Here is a 15,535-nt window from a genome sequence, read left to right on the forward strand (position 1 = left end):
GACTCATAAACATCTAATCAGGTGAGTAATGGAGGCGGGTCAAAGGGAAACTTTAACCAGTACTGCGAAAATTCGGGACTTGAGTGGCAGGCAAGGCGGGATTGAAAGAAGCCTTAGGCAGGCCGCTGCTGACCTTCGCCCCTCCCCTGGATTTGGCGGGGGCTGCCTCTAGCGCCCCGCCCTCTATGACAAATTCGCGGGCGAGAAGGGAAATACCTCTCCCGGAGACCGGGCGCCCGGGAATTTAAGTAGCCATCACGTCGGTGCTTCCTCCTTTTAGTGGGGCCTCAGAGGACAGGAGTCTTTGGGGTGATCAGTGACGGTCTGAGATGTTTTTTGGCGGGGTGGGAGAATGGCAACTCCATGAAGCAGTAGCTTGCGGAGGCTTTTAGCCCCTCATAATAATTTTTCATACAATTGACATAGTCCGAATCATATGCAAATGTGAATAAAATATCTTTAGAAAAGTTCGCTGTTTGTGATATGCAAAAGAAGGGAAAACGACGAGCTTAGTGGGAAATGCAGTGTCAAGGTGAATTCCCATGGAGCCCATTCCCAACCACACTGCTGCTTCTAAGCGCTTCCTAACATTGAAATTCTGTAACTGCCGCCTTGTATGTATGTATGTGTGTGTGTGTGTTGTCGGGGACGGGGTAGATGCAGGGTTATGGGGAAAGTGAAGTAGGAAATACCTAGGCTTTCAGTTTCCCCAGCTGTAATAGGGGCATTATCCCAACTGCATCATAGAGGCAAAATGGGGTAGGGTGGGTAGCTCTGCAGAGAGAGATTAGGAAAAGTGGAGGTCTGAAACCAATTATCACATATACACATTTATATTCTCTCTCACACCATTTTTTCAGTAAATAAATACACAAAAGTAGAGGAAAGAGATGAACTATAAAATGAGGAACTTTTTTAATGAATTACAAACTAAATTACAAATAATGTTAATAGCAAGAACACTCAAGGACAAGAGGTGGGAGAAGAGAGACAAAATCATAGAAAGAAAAAAATGCTTTTTTTTAAACATTCGCATTACAAAACCCCAAGATGTGCACGGCAACAAATCCACCCACTCCGACTTAAAAAACTACTATAACCTGAAATATAAATATAATTGTTCATCCTTCTCTTAAAGAAATATTTTTTTCCAATGGCCTCGCTCAGTCACAGCCCTAAAAAAGTGTCAGCATTCTCAAAATGATGTCTAAACCCTAACTTCCACTCCTACAGGATGGCCTTTAGAGGAAGACAGGAGCCAGGATCCCTGGCGCCTGAAGAATTAAGACTCTTAACAGGAAGAGAAAAATTCGAACATCTTTCACTTGCCTCATAAGGCCACAGTGAAGCACAATGCCTGTCCCAGGGCTCTGAAGACACCCTTGCCCATAGGAGAGACAGACAAGCGGTGTAGGGGCCATCATTTCTACTGCAGACTGTGGAGACTGGGAGTCTTGAGTCTCCCAGACTGTTAGGGGAGATGAAACACTAAAATTAAGGTATAAACTGGTTGGATCTATTTTTTAACCTAATTCTTTAAAACAGGCCCCTTCCTATATTTTTGTTTTGCTTGGTTTTCAAAAGTTCCCCCTTGGTATCAGTTGGCCTTACAAACACAGTGGCTGCAGGAGGCTTGGGGTCTCCGCTGTCCCAAACACGGGAAATAACTGCGGGACTTTCAGAGACTGGGATGGCAAACCCTATGTGGGGGGAGGGGAAAGAGTCAGGTTTTTTTTTAAATATCAGCCCTCCTCAGCGACAAGGAAGAGGAGGGGAGAGGGTAGTGGAGGCTAACTTAAGTGCATCTAATACTGAAGCTTCCTTTCATTTTCACCCATTTTTCCCCTCCACACCTGTGTATCTCCAGAGTTGGCTGGCTGAGAGGAGAAGGTGAGTGTTAAGGCAGCCAGACAAGATGGGAGGGCAAATAGCCCAGGGCCAAGCCAGATCAGACCCGCCCCCCCCCCCACACACCCCCTCCCGGAGGAGAAGGTGAGCCTAGGAGTGGTGGCTTAGGGAAGGAAATCAGAGTCGAAGGTGGGGTACTGGCTTGGTCACATCCTGGAAGAAAGGGTGAGTCAGAGCTGCCTTTGCCGAAATCCGCTTGTTGGGGTCGTAGTGCAGCATTTGCTAGAGGGAGAGATGTATGCTGACTTCAGTGATATGACAGTGGACTAAATGGGTAGCAGGTGTTCCAAGAAACTGGGAAACCAGAATTCTTTTTACCCAAGGCAGAGTTCCCATTTCCCTCCTCCCTTTATCTGGAGGGTGTGCCAACCAGGAGAGAAGCAGGGACTAGGGAAATGCTGAGACCCAGAGTGGAGGGTCTCATCCTTCCTTCATCCTGGACAAACCCTGCCCTGGGGGAGTGAAAGAGACGAAATGGGTGCCCACCCTCCACTCTCACCGATAACAAGCTCCGTCCATCTTCATCCAGGGGAGGCACAACTTTGCTAAAATCTTGCCGGGCCCACTTGGGGAAACTTGGCTTATAATCAGGCATGGAAGTAACTCCTGGCCAAACCGAGTCATCTGGGGTCCCCAGAGTTCGAAAGATCCGGAAGAGTTGGTCAATCTCAGAATCTCCAGGGAATAGGGCCCGCCGGGTCACCTGAAAATGGGGAAAGAGGAAAGGCCAAGACTCACATTGACGTCAGTCAAAACTGCCCCCTGTACAATGGAGGTTCCCACAGGCAGTGGAAGGTCAGCAGGGCCCCATGACTCCCTCCCCAGGGCCTTTCATGGGGTCAGTCACACAGAGCCTGAGACAATGAAGTCCCTTCATCTGTCTCCTCGCCCCCTCCTTCCTTCCCCCAATCATGGCTTTGTAGATCCCCAAGGCTGGGTGGGACTGGGAGGGGGTGAATGTCTGGGGTGCCACTAACATGTAGCAAAGGGATCCCAAGCCACTCACGGGGTGTGGGGTAGACACTGCGGTCATCCCCCCTCCTTGTGATGCAGCCACTTCTAGATAGGAGCACAGCGGGCAGAGACTGTGTCTTCCATTTCTTCTGTGTTCCCCACAGCACTTAGCATGGTGCTGGGTACACACTAGGTGCTTAACAAATATTTTTGGATGAATTGAGAGAGGAATATGGGCAATTGTAAGGTAATGCACTGGGGGATAAATGCACATTACATATATTATATATGTAGGCTATTGGTCTCCAAGCCCCCAGTTACAACCCAGATAAAGGACCACAAAACATATTGCTGATTTGATTTGAAAACTCAGCCCACTCCACTGCTGTATTATAGGGGATGAGAGCTCCCATATAAGGCTGGGCCTTAGGGATCCTTCAATCTGAAGAGCCAGAGGTTGAAGGGGGACGTGATCTAAGCCTGCAATTTAAATAAAAGGTGTGGATAAGGTGAATGCAGTTGGCTTCACCACATTCCTGGCACCCTACAGTAAGGTCTACAGGCCATGAAGGACATGCTAAATGGAATTCACTCTCCCAAATATATGCAGACTAAAGCTAAAACAGCTGCAGAAGTTATTTAGCTCAATTCAGGGATGAGAGATGTATACTGGATACTAAGGCTCTTTGAGGATATCCTAACATGTGTTTGACATCAGGGACAACAGTCCTATCTTTCCCCCACCAACCCCCTTGGTGCTACTCTAGAGAAAGAACCCTGCTACTCTAGAGAAATAATAGAAGGGCCATGGGTCTGGGCCAAGAAACAATTCTGTTGTTCTTAAACGTGGGGAGGAGTGGGCTGGGTGGAACTAGGGCATGCCTTCGTACCATCTCAGCAAAGATGCAGCCCAGGCTCCAGATGTCCACAGCTGTGGAGTAGTATTTGCAACCCAAAAGGATTTCAGGTGCTCGGTACCACAGGGTCACCACCTGGGGGACAAGAGTAGGAAGGTGAGGGTTGGTAAAGGGGCATGGAGATTCCCACATCTTAGCTCCTCAACACTATTCTGCTCTCAGCCTCTTAACAAGCAGCTTCCTTCCCTCCATCCCTTCCCTCCTTCTGACTTCCCCCAAGGGAAATGATTACATACAACTTCTTAGCCCAGAGTTAGCCTAGCCCATGGCTCTGGGGACCATATTTTCTGAACCCCCAATTTGTGACCTTCCTGGAAAACTTGAGACAAGTGGTCATAATTTTCTTTTTTTTTTTCTTTTTGGCTGGGAAAGATTCGCCCTGAGCTAACAATTGTTGCCAATTTTCCTCTCTCTCTTTTTTTTCCTCTCCAAAGCCCCAGTACATGGTTATATATCCTAGTTGTAAGTTCTTGTAGTTCTTACATGTGAGCCGCCACCACAGCATGGCTATTGACAGACAAGTGGGGTGGTTCCAGACCCAGGAAGTGGTCATAATTTTAATGGTGTGCCATCCAGCTCTTCTGGCTTGGTATCTGTCAAACGCCAGTTAACCCTACTGTATGAACTCTGTGCATACTCTAAGACCTCCTGGGGTGTCAGAGATACTTTCCATCTACTGAGAGAGAAACTGCTGGCAGATATTTTTAGTAACTTTGTGAATGCCCTTGTTAACACCTCCCAGGAAGTTCAGAGAAGACATGCAGAAAGGGACTCACCTCATGAGTATAAGTACGAACAGGGACTCCAAAGGCTCTGGCTAGTCCAAAGTCTGCTAGCTTGATGGCCCCCTCTGCGTTGATAAGCAGATTCTGAGGTTTGAGGTCTCGGTGCAGGACCCGATGAGAATGGCAGAAAGCTAGGCCCTGGAGCAGCTGGAACAGATAGCTCTGACAAGGGAGGGAGAGAGAGGACTGTGTTTCTCCATCACAGTGAGCAGATTAGGGTCTGCTCTGTAGCTCCAAAGCTCTACTAAACCTTTACTATGTTGGACTATAATTACATGTTTACAAGCTGTTTCTCCCATTGGATTGTCAGCCCAGTGAGGATAAGGAACAGGTCTTATTCAGTTTTGCATCTCTTTTCCATATCCTGTGCCTAGCACCTTGAAGGTGTTCAATAAATGTGCCTTGAATAAACATTTGCTGATAGATTGAAAATAGCTCAGGGAGTAAAGAATCAAGCCTTAAAACAGACAGTAGAGAGTCACTGGCTATTTTTCCCACCAAACAGGTGGAAGAACTTTTCAGAGGAATCTACCAAGTGCCCTGAAGCCCTATTTATCTGAGTTTCATCTGATCTTCCACCTGAGCTACTAAGTTGACTCACTCAAGTTTCAACTTCTTTGATTCTCCTGCCCAGCCTTGAAGTGAAGAAGCATAATGAGCAATGAAAGAACCACCAAAGAAAGGGGTGTGTGTGTGTGTGCGTGTAGGGGGATGAGGGCTGAAAAGGAAGCCAACATTACAAATCATCACTCAGTCTGAATTGCCTGCCTTCAGTCCCCCCGAGATTCCCATGACGGGGAGGAGTTGACAGGAAGGATTACCTTGATGAGGGGAAGAGGAATGCCAGTGAGAGCAGAGGCATCCATGAATTTCTTGAGATCCTGGTGCAGAAACTCAAAAACCAGGTAGAGTTTGTTTTCTGTGTGGATGACATCCAGCAGCCTAGGGAAGAGAGGTCCAGGAATGGAGGTGAGGGAGAGAAATGCCCAGACTTCACAGACAGAAGGCATCCTCCTTTACTACCACAGCACCTCCCAGATACATACTTACTTGACAATATTAGGGTGGTTAAGCTCCTTAAGCAGAGAGATCTCCCGGATGGCAGTACTGGGTACACCCTCCGTCTCACTTGGAGAGGTTGGGAAAGCAGAGATGGGAATGTGGTTACAAATATTCCTTTTCCCCTAGTCCACTTATTCTCCCCCTCCCACCCCTGCAAGAGGACACCACCCCAGCATCCCCTAGGAAAGTCAGAGAAGAGAAAGGGGGCTGTAGGAGTTAATTCATGGGTGGACAGGGAGTGGCTTTTGGACACATTAAGGTCATTATTTCTTCTCCCAGGGATAGGTGAGTAAAGCCTCCTGGTGAAGGTGAAACAGAGAGAACATAGAGGGGGGAAAAAAGGGAATAGCAGCACCCAGCCTCCCTAGAGGCGCCAGTGAGGTTCAACTGTCATTCTTTCGGAAGAGGGAGAGAATTCTAAGATGAGGGTGGGGTTTGGACAGTAGGAAGGGCGTTTCATTCAGAAAGGTACTTTTCACTAGTTCCTACAAAACCCAGCTCCATTGGGAGTCCTGGACCCCATCTCGGAGGCCTTCTTACTCTTCCTGAGTCTTTCTGACGGCACATTTCGGGGGCGGGTGTTGGGAGGTATCACCCGGCTTTGGGGAGGAAGTTTCCCATAGATTCTACACTGCCCTATACGCTCCACAGGGAAACCTACTGTCCTCCAATCCACCTCTCCACCTCAAAAGAAGTCCCTCCCTGCTACCTTCCGGTCCCTGGACGGCTACCCGCCTGTTGGGGTGGGGGTGGGGGCACTCAAGGCGCTCCGGAGTTAGGAGTCCGGGGTACAGAGGCCACTCACGTGTCCAGGCGGATTTTTTTAAGCGCGACCACTTCTCCCGTCAACTTGTTTTTGGCTTTGTACACAACTCCGTACGTGCCCTCTCCGATCTTTTCCACTTTTTGGAAGTTCTCCATGAAGCGCTAGCGAGCCGGGTCAGCCCGGCCCAGGAGGGGGCGGCCTGGGAACCCTGCGGAAAGCGGGCCCCGGCTCTCGGGGGACCAAGGAGGGAAATACAGGGCTCAGCACCTCGGCCCCAGGTCGGGATGGAACGCAGTGTTTCTCTCGCTCTTGTCAATTTGTCCAACTTGAAACAATGTTGCCGCCTCCCCCCAGTTCACTGCCGCCACCAGAGGCCCCGCCCCTCCTTCCCGCGTTTCCCTGGCTCCGCCCCCAGCCCTTCCTATTGGTCAACGTCAGAGCCGGAGGGGCGAGCCCAGCGACCCTGGCCGCAAATAACCTTCCCGCGCGAGTTTGTTTTGAGGGGCGTTAAGACAAGTTTCTGCCTCGGTGAAGAGGCTGAACACCTTTTTCCAAGTACCTAATTTGGGCTCGAGTTTGCTACCTGTGTCCTTAGAGATTTTCTGATCTCTAACTCACCGTTTTCACCACCCTTAGGAAAAACGGGTATCGTCCTAAGATTACATTCCACCTGGCCCAGGGAGCCTCCTTCGAAGAGCAGGAAGCTGAGAATCTCAGGGGTTTCCTGGGGCTCGGAGGAGTCGTTGCCTCTGCCTCTCAGCCTACCCTGATACTGTCTCTCTCTGTTTTTGCATGCAGGGTCTCTTTTTGGCTTTTTGAGAGGATCCTGGTGTGACTCAAACAACAGATTGATTCACTCTCCCATGATGAATTGTGTGTGTCCGGTACGTGTTATGTAGCTGCCCTTCAGTTAATTCTTTCCCAGGGGAATGGAGTATTTCAAGACGAAAGTGACTCAGTGAAACCAGAAACTGTCATTAAGTAGTGGTATGTCCAGGGACCAGGATCCCTTGTCAGTTTTGCCTTTCTCTGTCCTCCTGCCCCTCCCAGACCCTCTCTGGAGGGAGAGGGGGAAGGGCTATGCAAATGAGAACCCCTTTCTTATATAGGGGCTTGTCCCAGTCTCCCAGCGCCTTTGGTTGCTGGAAGAAGAGGATGGATCCAGTGCTCAGAAGATGCCTTCTCCATATGGCTGTGATGGGTACTCTTCTGGCTGTGGGGGCCACAGAAGGTGAGTGCGGGTTGTGTGGAGATGAACAAGTGTGAATTTGGGGTTGCACACCTGCTCTGGTTTTTCCTCTCCTAATGGAAGATACCCATTTAATTTACGTGAGGACATGGGTGCTTGAGCTCCCTCCCCACATTGAGATTTGGGACTGAGCCTGAAAATAATCCCATCTGCTTGGAAGGACAAGAGGACAGTGGGTCTTTATGGCCTTAATTCTGAGGCCCCCTGGGCAGTGAGATGGAGCAGGGGCTCCAAGGGGTGAAATGAGTGGGAGACTCTTTTAAGCAATGTCTCAGACAATTGGGATAGCGTATTTAAAGGGAGAAGTAAGAGAACGTGGTATCGGATAAGAAGAATAAGGAGGCACAATATCCCCTCTTTGGAATGGAATGGGTGAACACAGCCCAGGCTTTTGTTCTGGGGCTGGAAGAGACAGGCAGAGGGTCTCAGCTGAGCATCACATGAAAGGGCTCTGGGGGATTGAGGCCTCGTGACAGGAGCAAGGAGTGGGGGTAGGGGTGGTGAGAGGGTCTGGAATGTCCCGTGCTGCTCTGAGGAGGGAGGGTTGGGAGTGGAGAAAGAATAGGGCATCTTATGATTCTCTTGCTCTAGTGGTGGGATGCTCAGTGAGATGCTTCCAGATCCTCCCTCAGCGGAATCAACTAGGTTCCCAGGACGCATTAGAAATGGAGTGAGGATAGTTTCTGGTGTGCTGAAATATATACCTCATATCCCAGTCCCCATTTTCTATCTCCAGATCCCGGGTCGCACAGACTTCTAGGAAGTTCTCCCTGATCTGACTTCCCTCTTTCATGCCGCAGTTTCAAGTCTTATCCTTTTATTATGTTCCTTAGTGTATTCTGGAAACATTCTGTTCATACTTATCCACCTAAGGCTCTTAAAAGATTGTGCTTACTTTTTGGATCCTGATTTTTAAAATCATAAGAAGACATTTTTGGATATCCATGAAATTGTATATGGACTGAGTTTGATAATTTTGTCTAGTATAAAATGACATTGTGCTTCTTCAAGAAAATGTTCATATTTTTTACAGATACATACTGCATTTGTAGGGTTAAAATAGCAAGATGTCTGGGATTTGTTTTTAAATACTTTAGCCAAAACACAACAACAGTAACAAAGGAGGGATAAAGCAAATGTGGCAAAATGTTGGCAGTTTTTGGATCTGGGTAAGGCATATGGAGCTCCATCACAACCCTTTTTCTCAGATCTCTCTCTTGGTCAGTTAGAATAATTTTATCTGCTCTCTCCCCGCCCCCAATCTCTGCCTGCCTCTGATCCTTCCTCCTCACTTCTTACCAGTGATCCTTCTAAAACACATCGGATCATATTCAAAAGCTTCTGAAGGGTGAATTTTATGGTATGTGATTATATCTCAATAAAACAAACAAACAAACAAAATCTTCGGAGGTGGCCTTGCTGACAGGGTAAAGGCCAAACTCCTTCACCTGGCACTCAAAGCCCCCAACCTGTCTTCTTGGCCTCATCTCTCACAGGGCTCAGCAACCACGTTGCTGGTAGTCCCCTGTCATGCCATGTGCTTCCATGCCTCCTTGCATCTGCTCCTGCTGGGCCTTATCCCACAGGCCAACTCCTCACTGAAATCTTTCCCAATCCACCAGAGTAGAACTAATCTGTTTAGTTTGCCATTTTTGTGCACTTTGTGTATGTCTCTTATGGCTCATATTAAACAGTGGTTTGAATTATAGTAATTTATGTATATGTCCATTTCCTATACTTTACCTTGAATTGCTTCAGTGCCATGTCTTATAATTTCTTAAGTCCTTTGTACCTAGCATAGTACTTGGTACATGATGAGTATTCAGTAAATTAAAATGCACTTTGAATGTGAGAATGAGTGGGGCCACGTGGGATGACGTTATCTTCTGAGAAGGGACTGAGTGAGGATCCTAGAGCCCTCATGGTACCTTCCTTTTAGGACCCAGAGACCGGAACTGGCTCGGTGTCTCAAGGCAGCTCAGGACTAAAGCCTGGAACAGGCAGCTGTATCCAGAGTGGACAGAAATTCAGGGGCCTGACTGTTGGAGAGGTGGGAACTTGGCAATTTCTGGAGGGTATGGTGGGAATGGGGTAGGGAGAGGAGCAAGAACTGGGTTGGATATAGCTGGGGAAGATAGGAAGGGAAAAGGCATGTGGGGAGGGGAAGCCAAGGAGTCCCACTAATTCAGCTGCCCTCCCAGGTGGCCAGGTGGCCCTGAAGATCAGTAATGATGGGCCTACACTGGTTGGGGCAAATGCCTCCTTCTCTATTGCCTTGCACTTCCCTGAAAGCCAAAAGGTGCTGCCGGATGGGCAGGTCATCTGGGCCAACAACACCATCATCAATGGTGAGTATCTCTCTACTCTAGGCCCTCTTCTAAGGGCTCCAATTCCCTGATATCCCCAATGAGTTCAGAGAATGCTCCCTTCCCCCTTTTTTTTTCTACAAATTATATATGTAATACATATTCATGATAGAAAAATTAGAAAACACAAAGAAAGCAAAAAGAAGAAAAAATTATAGTCTCTAAAATGGGGGACAGAAGCCCCAGTGGACCTAGGAGTTGGACAGACTTGCATTTAAACTTGCTGCTAGCATGTGACCCTGGGCAAGTTACTGACTTGTTTTGTGCTTCCATTCCCTTATCTGTAGAATGGGGATGATAGCTACCTTGAAAAGTTGTTTTGATATTATACAAAGAATTGAGCATAACACCCTTCCCTCGCCTATAATAGAGGCTCAGTAGATGTTAGCTGGTGCTGTTATTTTAATTTTTATCCCACTAGCTAGAGCACTCTAAACATTTTGATATATGGCCTTCCAATCTTTTTCCTAAGTATCTACATATGAATATTTTTTTTTAATTTTTATTGAGTTAATGATAGGTTACAATCTTGTGAAATTTCAGTTGTACATTATTGTTTGTCAGTCGTGTTGTAAGAAGTATCTACAAATGAATATTTAATTGTAGTTTCCATTCTCTCCCACACCATCCCAAATGGGTTATACAAGGGGAATGTACTTCATAGCTAGGGAGTGTTCCAGAGCCCCTCTCTGGGAGCCGTGTTAGGGGTTTTGGTGTATAGAAGGGAATGCCAGGGTTTGAGGGTGACTCTCTATCTACCTTTCAGGGAGCCAGGTATGGCGAGGACAGCCAGTGTATCCCCAGGAACCTGATGATACCTGCATCTTCCCTGATGGAGGGGCCTGCCCATCTGGCCCTCTGTCTCAGAGGAGAAGCTTTGTTTACGTCTGGAAGACCTGGGGTGAGGGACCCCCTTCTCTGGCCTGTCATCTACAGTTGGATTCTCCTCTTCCTACCTGATCCCCTTTCTCTCTGGTCCCACCTCTGAAGCTCTGTGAGTTTCCCTAATCTTCATTTCCCCCATGGCTCCTTCCTCTTCTATAGGACTTAGCCCCTTCCAACTCGCTCTATTATAATTCTTTCTGGGAGCCCTTCTCCAATTATAGTTCCATCCCATGGAACATCTCATTAGGACTCCTTTCCTGCCCCCCATATCACAACCTTCCAAACACCCTCTGAAATAAGCATCCTTAATACCTCTCCAGACCTTCCTTCTCTGGTGCCCTGTTTCTAATCCTGCCCTTCAGTCCCCTTTGAACAGTAACCCCCACCCCTCCTACTTTTCTTTCCAAAAACCTCAGGCCAATACTGGCAAGTTCTGGGGGGCCCAGTGTCGGGGCTGAGCATTGGGACAGGCACAGCAGCGCTGGGTACACACTCCATGGAAGTGACTGTCTACCACCGCCGGGGGTCCCAGAGCTACGTGCCCCTCGCTCACTCCCGCTCAGCCTTCACTATTACTGGTAAGGATTTAGGAAGGGGCAAGATCAGTTGCAGGGCAGGAGAAGGTGGAGGGGCTTGGCTGGACTGGAAAGGGAAATGGTGTGTGACCTTAAAGGGGCAGAGCCAGAAAGACCTAGGGACAGAGGAATGTGGGGATTGGAGCCAGTGATGGGCCAATTAGTCAGCTTGGGGTTAGAGGGTGTGGTTGTGAAAAGACAAGCTGTGGCCTGGCCTGGTTCTCACCTTTTCTGGCTCCAATCCCAGACCAGGTGCCCTTCTCTGTGAGCGTGTCCCAGCTGCAGGCCTTGGATGGAAGGAACAAGCACTTCCTGAAAAATCAACCTCTGACCTTTGCCCTCCGGCTCCATGACCCCAGTGGCTATTTGGCTGGGGCTGATCTCTCCTATACCTGGGACTTTGGAGACAGTACCGGGACCCTGATCTCAAGGGCACTTGTGGTCACTCACACTTACCTAGAGTCTGGCCCAGTGACTGCCCAGGTGGTGTTGCAGGCTGCCATTCCTCTCACCTCCTGTGGCTCCTCCCCAGTTCCAGGCACCACAGGTGGATATGTGCCAACTGCAGAGGCCCCTGGCACCACAGCTGGACAAGTGCCTACTGCAGATGTTGTAAATACTACACCTGGCCAGGTGCCAACTGCAGAGCCCTCTAGAACCACAGCTGTGCAAGTGCCAACCACAGAGGTCATAAGTACTACACCTGTGCAGGTGCCGACTGCAGAGAACATAGGTACTACACCTGAACAGGTGTCAACCTCAGAGTTCCTAGGTACCACACTTGCAGAGATGCCAACTGCAGAGGCTAAAGGTATGACCCCTGAAGTGTCAACTCCAGAGCCCTCTGGAACCACAGTTGCACAGGTAACAGCTACAAAGTTGGTGGAAACCACAGCTGGAGAGGCACCCACCCCTGAGCCTGAGGGTCCAGATGCCAGCCCATTCATGCCTACAGAAGGAACTACAGGTAAGAGGGCCAGTGTGAATGAGGTTCACTGAGGTGGGGCATTTGTCACTACTCTAAAGAGCTGCTTTACCCAGGAACCAGATGTTACCCAATCCTTTGCTTAGCAGTGGAGTCCCTTCAGAGCCCCCACTGGTTTTAAAGCCCTCAAGGCCCTCTTAATGATATGGAATAGATCTGGAGTTCAGGAAACCAGGGTTTTCCCCTAGGCCATGGGGAGAGAGCTTGTTGCTTCTCTGTCTGAGGAGAGGTGTTGCCTGAGAGGAAGGCCAGGGAACAGACTGTGATTATTTACATAATATTTATGTCTCATTTTCTTTTCTTTTATTATTATTTTGCTGAGGAAGACTCACCCTGAGTTAACATCCATGCCATTCTTCCTCTATTTTTTTTTTGAGGAAGATTAGTCCTGAGCTAACATCTGCCGCCAATCCTCCTCTTTTTGCTGAGGAAGACTGGCCCTGAGCTAACATCCTCCTAACGTCTTCCTCCACTTTATATGTGGGACGCCTGCCACAGCATGGCTTGACAAGCGGTGCCATGTCCACACCTGGGATCTGAACCGGCGAACCCCGGGCCGCCGAAGCTGAACATGCACACTTAACCGCTGCACCACTGGGCCAGCCCCTCTTCCTCTATTTTTTTTTTTTTTTTGTAGTATATGGGCCACCAGCACAGCATGGCTGCTAACAGAGCAGTATAGGTCTGTGCCGGGGAACCAAACCCAGGCCACTGAAGCAAAGCGTGTTTAACTTAACCACTAGGCCACCAGGGCTGGCCCCTATATTTCACTTTCTGTTCAAGTGTAAATGGAAAGTTTGCTATTTATTTACATTTGAACAAATTCTGACACTATTTCCTGCCCCCGATTCCCATCCCAAAGCAGGTTAACTGGGGATTGTGGTAGAAACACTGAAAAGGGAGGAATGAGATATTGATACTTAGATGACTTAAGAGATGTCCAGTGTCTAGCCTGGGGCCTGGCACAGTATGGGGTGTGATAAATATTTGGGATTTTTTAAAACTCCAACTCTGTCCCTAACTGTGTAACTCTTGGGCAGTCATTTCTCCTTTTGGGGCTCAGTTTCCTTACCTATAAAATGGACTTCCCAGGTCTTGTCTGACTCCAAGTCTGGATCCGTTAGCCCTAGCTCTACCTGGAAAAATGCCTACTTGGCCTCTGTTTCCAGGTGAGTCATTTGTCTCCTGATTTGCCTCTTCAATCCTCTCCTGCCAGGCTCCCAGAGCCCCCTGCTGGATGGCACAGCCACCTTATTCCTGGTAAAGCGACAAGTCCCCCTGGATTGTGTTCTGTATCGATATGGCTCCTTTTCCCTCACTCTGGACATCGTCCGTGAGTCTTGCCTACTTTGGGGGCTGGTGGAGGGAGGCGTTTGCTGCCTGGGGCTGGCCAGTGGAAGCATACCTTGAAAGGAGTTACTCACCTGGACAAGAAGAATACCCAAATCCCAGGGTTTTCATTTGAAAGCACAGGGGTGGGAATGGGGGAGCAGCCCTGGGGCTTTTCTGTCTTGGGGCCGTTGGGGAGGCTGGGGAAAGGAATCCAGACTTAAAAATCTTCCAACTTTGCAGAGGGTATTGAGAGTGCTGAGATCCTGCAGGCTGTGCCCTCCAGCGAAGGGGATGCGTTTGAGCTGACTGTGTCTTGCCAAGGCGGGTGAGTGTCCCACTGATTGCCCTGCTCTTGGGAGTCTAGTATTCCTTCCTAGACCCCCTGACCTAAACTGACACCTTTCTCAGGCTGCCCAAGGAAGCCTGTATGGACATCTCATCGCCAGGGTGCCAGCCCCCTGCCCAGCGGCTGTGTCAGCCTGTCGCACCCAACCCAGCTTGCCAGCTGGTTCTGCACCAGGTACTGAAGAGTGGCTCAGGGACCTACTGCCTCAATGTGTCTTTGGCTGATGCCAACAGCCTGGCAATGGTCAGCACCCAGCTTGTCATGCCTGGTAGGTACTTGGACAAGAGCTAGGATGAAGGGGAGTGGGCAGAGGCTATCTGGCAGGGAGCAGACACTGACTGAAGCTGTGCCTGGGATTCTGCTCACAGGTCAAGAGGCAGGCCTTGGGCAGGCTCCCCTGTTCGTGGGCATCTTGCTGGTGTTGATGGCTATGGTGCTTGCATCTCTGATATACAGGTGAGGGCCCCACCATCCAGCGTACACCCCCTTATCCCTTATTACCACCACTCACTCTTCCTCAAGGGGAGAAGGAACCACCACTCCCTGTGAGGAAGCATGGTGTACAGGAAGGAGCCCAGACTTGGAAGTTAAACAGGCCTGGGTTGCAGTCTTGCTGGTGAGACCTTGGAGGAAGTAGCCTAACCTTTCTGAGCCTCTGAAAAGTAGGAAAATTAATACCTGCCCTGTGGGGGATGTTGTCAGGATTAGAGACAATGTGAGTAAAGCTGGTTCTGAGGCAAGAGTGTAATAAAGGATCATATTGATGATTGTTATTAATAAGATAAAAAGTGGAGGAGGTTGGCTGAACTGAGTTCTTCACCTGCAAGAAGGGCAGATCCCCAGGCCTGGAATGCCAACGTCCTCAAAGCAGGGAAGCTTGTAGAGTGAGAGGGGAATGGACAGAGGTTACCATATAAACAAGAGAAATGAACCCTGTTTGTGAGGAGAAGAGGAGGCAGCTAGGATCAAGGCCAAGTAAACCTGGGATTTGGGTGTGTCCTCTTCTTTGGAGAAGCACAGACAGGCTGCCCTTGTCCATTGCTTACCAGTTTCCTTCTTCTTCTCCCAAATCAGGCGCAGACTTATGAAGCAGGGCTCAGCTCTCCCCCTTCCCCAGCTGCCACACGGTAGAACCCACTGGCTGCGTCTGCCCTGGGTCTTCCGCTCTTCCCCCTTTGGTGAGAGCAGCCCCCTCCTCAGTGGGCAGCAGGTCTGAGTGCTCTCATGTGATGCCATGATTTACCCAGGTGTGGACAGCAATGCCTCTCTTGTCTCCAGTCTTCCCTTGGAGACTACCATTACCTGAAATAAATCCTCAGAACCTGGTACTGTTTTTTTCTTGCTTCTGAGAGAATCGATGTCATTTAAGGAGTAGAGGTATAAATGAGGGAGGTGTACCACTTAC

At 49.0% G+C, this 15,535-nt stretch overlaps 2 protein-coding genes across 3 annotated transcripts; one reads left to right on the forward strand and one right to left on the reverse strand.

Moving 5' to 3' along the window:
* Nucleotides 1-891: 891 nt before the first annotated feature.
* Nucleotides 892-6,769, reverse strand: CDK2 (cyclin dependent kinase 2). Of its 2 annotated transcripts, XM_046651317.1 has the most exons (8): nt 6,432-6,769; nt 5,615-5,692; nt 5,386-5,506; nt 4,556-4,726; nt 3,753-3,854; nt 2,915-3,058; nt 2,408-2,611; nt 892-2,130 (listed from the first exon to the last, which is right to left on the reverse strand). In XM_046651317.1, exons 1-8 carry the CDS (start codon nt 6,545-6,547, stop codon nt 2,026-2,028), a joined length of 1,041 nt encoding a protein of 346 aa, XP_046507273.1. In that variant the 5' UTR covers nt 6,548-6,769; the 3' UTR covers nt 892-2,025. The 2 variants fall into 2 exon arrangements, with proteins under 2 accessions (XP_046507273.1, XP_046507335.1); XM_046651379.1 differs by lacking the exon at nt 2,915-3,058 and having other exon boundaries at nt 6,432-6,768.
* A 134-nt stretch (nt 6,770-6,903) lies between these two features.
* On the forward strand, nt 6,904-15,456 carry PMEL (premelanosome protein). Its single transcript, XM_046651243.1, has 13 exons — nt 6,904-7,037; nt 7,191-7,276; nt 7,502-7,623; nt 9,581-9,691; nt 9,843-9,989; nt 10,774-10,908; nt 11,309-11,470; nt 11,715-12,434; nt 13,669-13,785; nt 14,025-14,109; nt 14,193-14,398; nt 14,499-14,586; nt 15,205-15,456. The coding sequence occupies exons 3-13, from the start codon at nt 7,548-7,550 to the stop codon at nt 15,344-15,346; spliced, it is 1,989 nt and encodes a 662-aa protein (XP_046507199.1). The 5' UTR covers nt 6,904-7,037; nt 7,191-7,276; nt 7,502-7,547; the 3' UTR covers nt 15,347-15,456.
* The last annotated feature ends 79 nt before the right edge of the window (nt 15,457-15,535 follow it).

The sequence above is a fragment of the Equus quagga genome, chromosome 1 (genome assembly GCF_021613505.1).
Source record: "Equus quagga isolate Etosha38 chromosome 1, UCLA_HA_Equagga_1.0, whole genome shotgun sequence".
Lineage (NCBI taxonomy): Eukaryota > Metazoa > Chordata > Mammalia > Perissodactyla > Equidae > Equus > Equus quagga.